This window comes from Coregonus lavaretus (genome assembly GCF_964263955.1).
Source record: "Coregonus lavaretus genome assembly, chromosome: 16".
Lineage (NCBI taxonomy): Eukaryota > Metazoa > Chordata > Actinopteri > Salmoniformes > Salmonidae > Coregonus > Coregonus lavaretus.
Window position 1 is genome coordinate 14263495 of NC_140003.1, and position 12979 is coordinate 14276473.

At 40.4% G+C, this 12979-nt stretch overlaps 1 protein-coding gene across 1 annotated transcript in view; it reads right to left on the reverse strand.

The window, feature by feature from the left end:
• Positions 1-12979, reverse strand: part of LOC311143723 (growth factor receptor-bound protein 14-like) — a 49241-nt gene that overhangs the window by 12964 nt on the left and 23298 nt on the right. Inside the window, exons 4-10 of the mRNA XM_084179596.1 lie at positions 12691-12847; positions 6038-6159; positions 5814-5888; positions 5456-5593; positions 2039-2149; positions 1773-1868; positions 1389-1451 (exon numbers count right to left, since the gene is read on the reverse strand). Coding sequence (XP_084035722.1) covers positions 1389-1451; positions 1773-1868; positions 2039-2149; positions 5456-5593; positions 5814-5888; positions 6038-6159; positions 12691-12847 — 762 coding nt within the window. The remainder of the gene's footprint in view (positions 1-1388; positions 1452-1772; positions 1869-2038; positions 2150-5455; positions 5594-5813; positions 5889-6037; positions 6160-12690; positions 12848-12979) is intronic.

A 12979-nucleotide genomic window follows, 5' to 3' on the forward strand; every position in this document is an offset into this window, starting at 1 on the left:
CTCATCTTTTTGTTTACCTTCAAGCAAGATGTCAGCAACTTCACACATGCATGCTTTTACCATCTCAGCATCTGAAAATGTTTTTGTTTTTTGTGTTTTACCAAAACCCAAGCTATCCTCAGTGCACTCCATTGCAGGTTGTTGGGCTGTCAGGGAATTGACAAGGACTTTGGTGGACCTCTCATATTGGGATTTTAGTTGGTTAATATTGTTTGTTCTCACCTCCGTGTTCAGGGGATACGTCTGATCGAAATTACTATGCCTGGTGTCATAATGATGCTTAACATTGGCACTTTTCACAAGGGCTACGGACTCGCTGCATATCAGGCACATTGGTTTTGTGCTAGTTGCGGGGAGAATGAATAGATACTGTTCCGTCCACTTGTCTTTGAATAGATCAGCTTTTCCTTTTTTTTTTTACAGGCCATATTAACAAATATACTGATAACTAAGCTCCTTCTATCTGTGATATTAACAGTTGAACCGAGGTCAAATCTTTCTGTTTCTTTCTGCCTGCTTGTCCCAAGGTTCCGCAGAGGATATTTGGATTGATGTGATTGGGTAAGTGCAGCCTCTTGTATTTGCATATAACCACACAATTCGATTAGACAGGGAGGGCACTAGTTGAGGTGGGTTTTGCTTCCAGAGAGAGAGAGAAAGAGAGGTTGCTGAGTTAGAGGCCGCTGCGCCCAGTAGATTTTTTTGAAGTTGTCTAAAAATAATTTCTTTACTTTTATATAACAAAATGCGATGTTGTCCGGTCCGTATTGACCCTTTTCTGGGTCCAGACCCGGACCGCGGTCCGCCAGTTGAGTTTGGATAGCTCTAGGCTGTAGCGGCTGTATGGCAGGGTAAAGGAGATTCAGCAGCGCCATGACCCCTCTCTATATCCTGTACCCTAACCTAACTCCCCAAGCATGTTCCCAGAAGCAGGGTTAGTCTAGGTGTGCGTCCCAAATGGCACCCTATTCCCTATATAGTGCACTACTTTTGACCACTTTTGACCAGAAGTGCACTACATAGGGAATAGGGTGCCATTTCAGATGCATCCTAGCCCTTCCCTTTGCAGGGCTGAGATCAGGGTCCCAGACCCATGCCTGGACACTGTGCGTTCCTCTGACAGCAAAGTAGAGGTGACGAGGTGTTAAGTCTGAGAGCAGCTGATCTCTGGTTATTTTTAGAGGAGCCAGGCTCCTCGAACATGTTCCAGTGCCCAAAATAGAACATGTGTTTACTCATACAGAATACTGGAATTTAAATTTGAGGGGGAAATACTCTCATTTTAGACTATTCTGGAAAATCAGTCCAGTATGAATACTAGACTGTGTGTCCTGGGTAATGTGCTGTTAAACAGTGTATCGGCACATTGGTATTTACACACCACTTACCATAGGTGAAGCTTTCTGTTTCTGGTGTGGTTGAATGAAGTTTTGGTACAGCTGCAACCCATACTGCAACACAAAACAGTAAGTGATAACGTTGTTCAGTATGCACTGATCAGACATGATGAGGCATAGATGGATGGCATACAGTAAGTAGCCAGTTGGGTGTTAGGAGAGACCATACTACTAGTGTTGTGCTGACTTTGTAGATCTGTAGACACTTGACATAGGTTGCATCCCAAATGGCACCCTATTCCCTACATAGTGCACTACTTTTGACCAGACCCCTATGGGTCCTGATCAAAAGTAGTGTACTATATAGGGAATAGGGTGTAATTTGGGATGCAAACAGACAGAGGATGTGATAAGGGGGCAGCATGGTGACTGTACCTTAAAGAGGCGCATGGCAGTGACCCAGCAGGTTCTGGTCTGCTCATCATCTGCACACAACAGCTTGAGGTCTCGGGGAGAGCCACACTTAGTAGACTGGAGTGGAGGATCATCATGAAGAGAAAGCATGAGTTTACCAAACATAACTCGGAACTGACTTGCCTTTCTTAATTGCCCCTGATGGGATAAATAAAGTTCTATTGAATTGAATAACAACATTGTAAAACACCAAAGTATAGGTTTATAGATAGAAAAAGCAAAACTACCTTGACACAGAAGCCATAGTCCGTAGGCGCTCCGTGTATCTTTCTCGCCGATAGTAACATGTAGACGTCGCTGTCACTGAACTCAGCAATAAACTGGAGATGCCTTGGTTCCTGTGAATAGAAAACAAGAAACGTCTCAAATCTCCACATGCCTTTCGGTGATCATTATTGTGTGGCCTTTATGTCACATCACCCCCCAACACATGATGCTCCATTGCAACGAGGGGTTCTTCTTGCATTCCACTGTAGAGTAGCCTCAAGTTCCATTACAAATCCAACTATGTGAGGGATCGGGGTAGAAATGTGAACAATGCAGGGGTGCCCAGTGTGAGGACAGATGCTAAGCAAATAAAGTGCCCTGGTCCATTGAGATCACAGAATAAAAGCGATCATTGTTTTAACTGCAGACTTCTTTGAGCTGAGAGGTGGGACGAGGTTGGCACACTTCAACATAGTCAAGCAAATATTTATTGCCCTATCCATTACACTGTAGGTGTGGCTAGTATGTATATTTAGTGTTCAAGATAGGACCAAATATGTGACAAAGTGATAGGAGCTTTATTTATACTATAAGAACACTGTCGGGGAGCCAAGGCAAAATAAATTTCCCAAGCAAAGGACCACAAAGCAAACCATTGTTCAAACTTTATGGGACTGCGACACAACATTCTCACTTCCCTGTTGCACAGTGTAAAGCACAGGTGCAGTCAGGTCCATAATTATTGGCACCCTTGATAAAGATTAGCAAAAAATACTGTATAAAATAAATAATACAAATACTGAGCTATATTGTATGCTCAAATTATTTTATACTAATACAATTGCTAAGAGAAAGAGATTTTGTTTAACAAGTAATAATAAAAAAAGTATAAAAAAGATATGGGCACCCATCTTAAATACTCTAGCACCATCAACCTCCCGAGGATAATGCCATTTTTTTCCTAAAATGTTTTATGACTTTGGAGAACACATTGGAAGGGATCTTAGACCATTCCTCCATACAGAATATTTTCAGATCCTTAATATCCTGTGTCTGCTCTTATGGATTGCCCTCTTCAATTCAAACCACAGGTTTTCAATGGGATTCAAGTCCGGCAACTGAAATGTCCATTGCAAAATGTCAATTAACCATTTCTTTGAGGATGTTGATGTTTGCTTGGGGTTATTGTCTTGCATCCTGGCAGAAGCAATCAGGTTTTTGGCTAAAATGTCGTGGTACTTGGAAAAGGTCATGATGCCGTTGACCTTAAAGGGATAACTCGGGATTTGGCCTTTATTTGTTGTACTTTTCCATTTTTCGATGCCAAACCCACCACTGGTGTGCGTGACCAGAGATCTGTATATAATCAAATAAAATTTTATTGGCCACATGCGCCGAATACAACAGGTGCAGACATTACAGTGAAATGCTTACTTACAGCCCTTAACCAACAGTGCATTTATTTTTAATAAAAAGGTTAAATAAAACAACAACAAAAAAGTGTTGAGAAAAAAAGAGCAGAAGTAAAATAAAATAACAGTAGGGAGGCTATATATACAGGGGGGTACCGGTGCAGAGTCAATGTGCGGGGGCACCGGCTAGTTGAGGTAGTTGAAGTAATATGTACATGTGGGTAGAGTTAAAGTGACTATGCATAAATCATTAACAGAGTAGCAGCAGCGTAAAACAATGACGAGACGCTCATGTCTCCGCCCTAACAATGGAAGTCGTTGCTCGAAAGGCAGACGATGAGCTTAGGTCCAAAATAAGCCCATAGAAATGCATATTTTGCACAGATTTTAGCCAGAGTGAAACCTCTCGCTTCGCCTCTTCCTCTCTGGCGTGGCCAAAGAGCTCTACAGATGTAGGACCTTAATTTGAGCCAGTTTGCTACAGCAAGATAAGAATCCTGCAGCAACAGGAAATGTGAATTATTTTGTGGATTATAATTAATGGAAATTTTTGTAGTCGTTGATACATTTTTTGTAAGGGAAAATCAACTTCAGAAGCCGTTTTAAACCTACAAGTAAAAAATGTCCTGCATTGCATGAAAGTTCTCTTGCAACAGGGTGATCAAATGAAGATCCTACATCTGTATTTTCATGTCATCTGACCATAGATAAATGGTATTGGCACTTGGATTGGAACCGGTGCTATGGTCAGATGACATGAAAATTGAGCTCTTTGGCCACACACACCAGTGGTGGGTTTGGCATTGAAAAACAGAAGCATATGCAGAAAAGTACCTCATACCTACGGTAAAATATGGTGGTGGATCTTTGATGTTATGGGGCTATTTAGCTTCCACTGGTCCTGGGGCCCTTGTTAAGGTCAACGGCATCATGAACTTTACCAAGTACCAGGACATTTTTGCCAAAAACCTGGTTGCCTCTGTCAGGAGGCTGACACTTGGCCGCAAGTGGATCTTCCAGCAAGACAATAACCCCAAGCACTAATCAAACCTGTGGTTTGAATTGAAGAGGGCAGTCCATAAGAGCAGACGAAAGATATCAAGGATCTGGAAATATTTTGTATGGAGCAATGGTCTAAGATCCCTCCCAACATGTTCTCCAATCTCATTAAACATTTTAGAAAAAGGCTCTGTGTCGTTATCCTCGAAAGGGGAGGGTGCTGGAGTATTGAAAACAGGGGTGCCAATCATTTGGACTCGTATATATTTTTAGATTTTTTTTTAAATTACTTGTTAAACAAAATTTCAACAACAACAAATGCATACAATATAGCTCAATATTTGTATTATTTATTTTATACAGTATTCTTTGCACATCTTTATCAAGGGTATAATAATTATGGACCTGACTGTAGGTATCGTTGTCTGTGTTGACTGGCAATATGTATGACACAAACCAACATTGTAGCCAAAACCAATGTACTCATGATCATAAATCACATCATATAAAACTAAAGGAATTAAGTAAAATCTAACTTTTGTACTCTAGTCTAAAGAACAGCTATTCTGTAGTTGGGAGAGGGGGAAGTAGTTGGCTTGGCACAGTGCTGTGCAGGTCTAAGCTTCACCTGTCAGCGGTGGGTGTTGAGGGCTCAGTCTCTGGCAGTGGCATGCCATCCGACCTGAGGGAAAGCTAGCTCAACCAGTTCCACAGAGCAGCCAGGGGACAATAGAGCTAGCTACTCCCCTACTGTACACCACACCCCGCTGGCAAATTGACACAGACTTCTCAAATGAACCCATAAAGCAGCAGGTAAAACAAGTTCAATTCTCTCCTTAAATCACCTTGCTTTTTGCAAAAAGACTGCTTTTTAACATTCATAATAATATTTTGAAGGAAATCTTTGTAATTCATATTGCAATTCATTAAACGCCATGTTTCATTGAAATCTGGAACACGTGACAGTTACTTTAATATTGAAACATTTCTAGACTACACACTTGTATATCAATGATATTTACTGACCTTTGATGTCCCCTTGTTTGAGAAGTAGAGACCTGACCTCCTCAAGACAAAGTAGAACTTCTTCCAAGACTTCCTGCCTTGTTCTTTGGCATGAAGGTGCCCATGGATCTCTGGACAAGTGCTTGAGTTGAGAAATGTCTGTCAGACAGAAAATATTCCTTAAATCCTGTAGCAGCAACACTGAGTGGGGGGCGGTTTCCCGGACACAGATTAAGCCTGGTCTTGGAGATTAGAGAATCTGGATGGAGAATCTCCTTTGAAAGTGCTTTGTAACCCTTTGCTTAATCTGTGTCCAGGAAACTGGCCCTAACTCTGTAACTTTAAAGTGAAGACATGTAGAATGTAGCTTAATAGATACCTGTATTAGCTGAGAATGGTTCATATTCCCGTTGGTTTCACTTGATAAGGACACCATGTGATCTGGGAAAAAATCCTATCAATATGAAAACAACATCAGTCATAACACACAGGCTCTTCACATCAGCTGTCCATTACTGGTCAAGCTGAGTGCATTTAGAAAACAGGCGGTTTAACGTATAAATTAGTTCACAATCGTTTTTGCTAATCACACCCTCGTCTTACCAGCGGTTTATTGAAGAATTCATATTTGGCATAGTTTTTCCGGAAATATAGCCGGCTGTCTGTGTCAATGCCCCAGCCGGACAGCACCTCCATAACAGATTCATGGTCTTCTATGGTTCTTTCTGGTGGATACAGGAGAAAGAAATGTCAACGTAGAGACCTCAAAAAGTAAAAGGGAGGGAGAGGAAAGTGAGAAAGGTAAAGTTAGTCAAATCTACAGTATCCAACCATGTTCCTTGTCACAATACCATATAGTCAAACATCAAGGTTTAGAATAAAGTTATCAGAAGTTCAAACATATAATCGTGATCATACAGTACATATTACAGTGGTTATAGCTGTTCAGAACCATAACAGTAATATAAATTGTTTAGTGCCCAGGGCCCACATACAGTACAATAAGGCCTGTGTCAAGAGCAGGGCATGTGCTTTGCTACCTCTAAAGCCCTGCAGATTGATGATTAACCCTTTATTTAGAGATAGATTAATACATAGCTTAAGGTGGGAATTACAGTACGAGTCCTGGCTCTGTGGGTATTATTATTATTTCAATATATTATTGAACATTACTCAATTCCTTGAACCTCAAATGAATATTAACTGTTCCAATGGAAAGCAGTCGTTTGGAGGCAGTCGTCTGGACTCTGGAACACTGCACAGCCATTTGAGGCCAAGTGATTCCCATTGTATGACCACAGTCAAGGCAAGGCGGTGGGCTGCTGGTCATTCTGGTCAGGACTGTTTGTACTGTTTGTACCGTTTCAAAACTTGACATCTGCACTGTTCAAGTAAATAGGATTTTGTACAATTTTCGGAGGAAATTGTTTAAAGTCGTCCTTGTGCATAGAGTTGTATGGTTTAACTTTGCAATCATTGTTTTTTTGTTTGGCATACATTTTAAGTCTCAGCATCATTCTGTTAGCGTGGAATTGCCCAGCAATGTCTATCTAGTATCTTTAGTGGCCTGTTTTTACAAATAGATGAATCAGGAATCCCATTTCATGTCTGAAAAGCAGCTCTGCATTAAGTGCTGAGAGGGTTTTCAGAATGAGAATGAATAATGCAAAAACTGTTACATCTAATTTGAGCAGCACTTCATTATAAACTCAGTGAAAGCAGATGTACTTCAACTAATTGTACAAGAGGAGCACAAGCTTTATTTGGCTTGACCAAGATTATGAGTGAATCAGGCCAGATATTGTTATAGGAGGTTCTAAGGGCTCTAAAGGTTAAGAGGAACTAATGTGTGTGGGTGTCCTAAATGGTACCCTATTCCCTATATCAGGGGTATTCAAATACAATTTGAGAAGGTCCAGTCACACAAAATTCCTAAGTGGGAAAAGTCCTGATAGAATTGATATTGTCATTTATCGGTGCTCTAGTACAGCATAGTGACAAACTTATCATTGTCCATATTATGATTTGGGATACATGGTTTTATATCAAATGTTTTCAGGACTACTATTAAATACATTAAAAGACCAATCAGATACATTTGAATGAATTACAAACAACTTCTTTATTTTGACTATGAAAATGTGCATTGTACAGGCTGTACTGTAGTAAAATAAATAAATAAATAATATGCCATTTAGCAGACGCTTTTATCCAAAGCGACTTACAGTCATGCGTGCATACATTTTTGTGTATGGGTGGTCCCGGGGATCGAACCCACTACCTTGGCGTTACAAGCGCCGTGCTCTACCAGCTGAGCTACAGAGGACCACAGTAGTAGTAAGTAGGCTATTACTATTTGTCATGCTGCTTCAAAGAAATTTAAGAAATGAGTACAACAAAAAGTATTTAAAAAATGAATGGTTTCTCTTTTTACAAAAATATAATAAAGTGACAACATTGCTGAAGAACAAAAGTGGTTGCATAGTAATCTGTATGCAAAATAAGTCACTTAGCCAATGTACATGGGCCTTGCATTTCTCTTAATTGAATAAACAATAATAATAAACTAAAGTGCACATTTTATGGAGAACAAAGGAGAGTCCAATAGAAAAGAAAATCAGAGTGCACAGACTGTGTTCCATGCATTCACAAGCCACTCTGGGCCTTGCATCACAGACTGTGTTTAGTGATCCAATTGACATTTTAGTCATTTAGCAGACGCTCTTATCCAGAGCGACTTACAATTAGTGAGTGCATACATTTTTCGTACTGGCCCCCCGTGTTCCATGCATGCACAAGTCACTTTGGACCTTGCATCACAGACTGTGTTCCATGCATGCACAAGTCACTCTGGGCCTTGCATCACACACAGACTGTGTTCCATGCATGCACAAGTCACTCTGGGCCTTCCATCACACACAGACTGTGTTCCATGCATGCACAAGTCACTCTGGGCCTTGCATCACACACAGACTGTGTTCCATGGATGCACAAGTCACTCTGGGCCTTGCATCACACACAGACTGTGTTCCATGCACGCACAAGTCACTCCGGGCCTTGCATCACAGACTGTGTTCCATGCATGCACAAGTCACTCGGGGCTTTGCATCACAGACTGTGTTCCATGCATGCACAAGTCACTCCGGGCCTTGCATCACAGACTGTGTTCCATGCATGCACAAGTCACTCGGGGCTTTGCATCACAGACTGTGTTCCATGCATGCACAAGTCACTCCGGGCCTTGCATCACAGACTGTGTTCCATGCATGCACAAGTCACTCTGAGCCTTGCATCACAGACTGTGTTCCATGCATGCACAAGTCACTCTGAGCCTTGCATCACAGACTGTGTTCCATGCATGCACAAGTCACTCTGAGCCTTGCATCACAGACTGTGTTCCATGCATGCACAAGTCACTCTGAGCCTTGCATCACAGACTGTGTTCCATGCATGCACAAGTCACTCTGAGCCTTGCATCACAGACTGTGTTCCATGCATGCACAAGTCACTCTGAGCCTTGCATCACAGACTGTGTTCCATGCATGCACAAGTCACTCTGAGCCTTGCATCAATGACTAATGAGAGAAATTACACTTTTTATCTCCTGCCAATACTTTGAACTTTGGCACAAATGGTGTGAGTGCAATTCTTTGTTTGATCTTTTCCTTCAGCTCATCTTTTTGTTTACCATCAAGCATGGTCTCAGCAACTTCACTCATGCATTCTTTAACCATCTCTGTGTCAGTAAATGACTTTTTACGTTTTCCCAAAAGCCAAGCTATTCTCAGTGAGTGCTCCATTGCACTTTCTTGGGCTGTCACCTCGCATATTGGGCTTTGAGCTGATATATTTTTCTCGTTCTCACCTCTGTGTTTTGGGGATACGTTTGCTCAAAATGACTGTGTTTTGTGTCATATTGACCCTTTGCTGGGTCCGGACACGGACCGTGGTCCGCCATTTGAGTATGACTGCCCTATATAGTACACTACCTTTGACCAGAGCCCTATGGGACTTAGTCAAAAGTAGTGCACTATAAAGAGAATATGGTGCAATTTGAGACACACTCTGTACAAGTCCCGTGTATCTCCGTTGGTAGAGCATGGTGCTTGCAACGCCAGGGTTGTTGGTTCGATTCCCACGGGTGACCAGTATGGAGAAAATAAAGTATGACAATTTATGCACTCACTACTTACTGTAAGTCGCTCTGGATAAGAGCGTCTGCTAAATGACTAAAATGTATCTGCATAGAGGCACTGGAAAAACTGTATTTTGTGTCAGTATGATAACATGGCAAAACAGATGCTGAGGCTTGCAGAATACTGGTTCCCAGGAGTGAATAAGCAGGACATCCAGGAATCTTTTATGGTCTCTTTATAATGCCAACAGATAGAGTGCATTCGGAAAGTATTCAGACCCCCTGACCTTTTCCACATTTTGTGACGTTACAGCCTTATTCTAAAATGGATTAAACCGTTTTTTTCCTCATCAATCTACACCCAATACCCCATAATGACAAAGCAAAAACAGGTAAAAAAAAAACAACATAAATATCACATTTACATACACTACCAGTCAACAGTTTGGACACACCTACTCATTCAAGGGTTTTTCTTTATTTTTACTATTTTTTACATTGTAGAATAATAGTGAAGACATCAAAACTATGAAATAACACATATGGAATCATGTAGTAACCAAAAAAGTATATTTTATATTTGAGATTCTTCAAATAGCCACGCTTTGACTTGATGACAGCTTTGCACACTCTTGGCATTCTCTCAACCAGCTTCATGAGGTAGTCACCTGGAATACATTTCAATTAACAGGTGTGCCTTAAAAGTTCATTTGTGGAATTTCTTTCCTTCTTAATGCGTTTGAGACAATCAGTTGTGTTGTGATAAGGTATACAGAAGATAGCCCTATTTGGTAAAAGACCAAGTCCATATTATGGCAAGAACAGCTCAAATAAGCAAAGAGAAACCACAGTCCATCATTACTTTAAGACATGAAGGTCAGTCAATTTGGAATATTTTAAGAACTTTGAAAGTTTATTTAAGTGCAGTCGCAAAACCCATCAAGCACTATGATGAAACTGGCTCTCATGAGGACCGCCAGAGGAATGGAAGACCCAGAGTTACCTCTGCTGCAGAGGATAAGTTCATTAGAGTTACCAGCCTCAGAAATTGCAGCCCAAATAAATGCTTCACAGAGTTCAAGTAACAGACACATCTCAACATCAACTGTTAAGAGGAGACTGTGTGAATCAGGCCTTCATGGTCAAATTGCTGCAAAGAAACCACTACTAAAGGACATCAATAATAAGAAGAGACTTGCTTGGGCCAAGAAACACAAGCAATTGACATTAGACCGGTGGAAATTTGTCCTTTGGTCTGGAGTCCAAATTTGAGATTTTTGGTTCCAACCGCCGTGTCTAAAGTGAGACGCGGTGTTGGTGAACGGATGATTTCCACTTGTGTAGTTCCCACCGTAAAGCATGGAGGAGGAGGTGTGATGGTGTGGGGATGCCTTGCTGGTGACACTGTCTGTGATTTATTTAGAATTCAAGGCACACTTAACCAGCATGGCTACCACAGCATTCTGCAGCGATACGCCATCCCATCTGGTTTGGGCTTAGTGGGACTATCATTTGTTTTTCAACAGGACAATGACACCATACACCTCCAGACTGTGTAAGGGCTATTTGACCAAGAAGGAGAGTGATGGAGTGCTGCATCAGATGACCTGGCCTCCACAATCCCCTGACCTCAACCAAACTGAGATAGTTTGGGATGAGTCGGACCGCAGAGTAAAGGAAAAGCAGCCAACAAGTGCTCAGCATATGTGGGAACTCCTTCAAGACTGTTGGAAAAGCATTCCAGGTGAAGCTGGTTGAGAGAATGCCAAGATTGTGCAAAGCTGACATCAAGGCAAAGGGTGGCTATTTAAAGAATCTCAAATATATTTTGATTTGTTTAACACTTTTTTGGTTACTACATGATTCCATATGTGTTATTTCATAGTTTTGATGTCTTCACTATTATTCTACAATGTAGAAAATAGTAAAAATAAAGAAAAACCCTTGAATGAGTAGGTGTTCTAAAACTTTTGACCAGTAGTGTATACTGGGTAGTGGAATTATTCATTTCTCAATTATCATTTACCTCAATGTATTTTTATATTTTTTTAACAGATTATAGTCATGCCAATTTGAGGACCACTTTGGAAAGTTGTTTTAATTCATACTTTTAAGTGCTATTCTCGTGTACATAGTACATATTTCTGCATACAATATTGTAGATATTGTTGTATATGCAGAAGAGAAGAGACTCAGAGGAACACTGCAAACTTTAAGACACACTTTACTAAACTGGTTGAATGAGAACAGCACATTTCCAGCTAAATCAATGCTTAAAGACAATGAAATAATGAACAGAACAGATGGGTAAGTTATGCAATCTATGTGCGAAGAATGCTGCTGAGAAATGGTTAGGACGCACCAGTAGAAGACAATAGTCACTTTTGCTGTACAATTCAGTCTTTGCTGACCAACTTGTGGTATCAAAGAGCAGAATCACACTGCAGTGTGCCACATAAAGAGTTTTTAAAAACTTTATAAGCAGGGTTATGCTCTCACTAAATTGGATCTTGTGCACATTCTCGTCAACATACAGTGCCTTGCAAAAGTATTCAGACCCCTTGGATTTCTTCACATTTTATTGTGTTACAAAGTGGGAATAAAATGTATTTAACTGTCATTTTCTTGTCAACAATCTACACACAATACTCTGCAATATCGAAGTAGAAGAAGCATTGTTTTATTTATTTTTATTATTAGAAATTAAATAACTAAAATATAGTCATGGCATAAGTATACAGCTCCATGAGTCAATATATGTTAGAAACACCTTTGGCATCGATTACAGCTGTGAGTCTTCTTGGTTAAGTCTATAAGAGCTTTGCACACCTGGATTGTGCAATATTTGCCCATTATTCATTATTCTTTTGGGGATTATGGCTAGACAGGCATATATTTTCCAGCAGATTTACATCCATTTGAATCCCACTTTGTAACACAATCAAATGTGAAGAAATCCAACGGGTCTGAATACTTTTGCAAGGCACTGTAATCACACAGTAATCTAATGTTACATTAGGTATACAGTATTTTTTATGTGGAGGATTTTGTGTCGATTTGACTTGACTTTCTTAATTGCCTCTGATTGGATAAATAAAGTTGTATTGAATTGAAATCTTACCTATGCCTAGATGAGAGAGATGCTCAAACAGAGTCCAGCTGTGGTCGTCAATGCAATGATTCTTCATGACAAACAACTGGCAGATGTCCCGGGCTGTGATGTCAGTGGGAACCTCTACTGCTCGACTGGTTTTGTCCTCATTATACACTTTGATTACCTGCAGCGAAACAAACACATTGACATTAACAACATCTGTATGATATAAAATATATACATGAAATATATACATACATACATCACATTTACACATATCAAATGTACATCAAACATTACAAATAACCAACAAGGC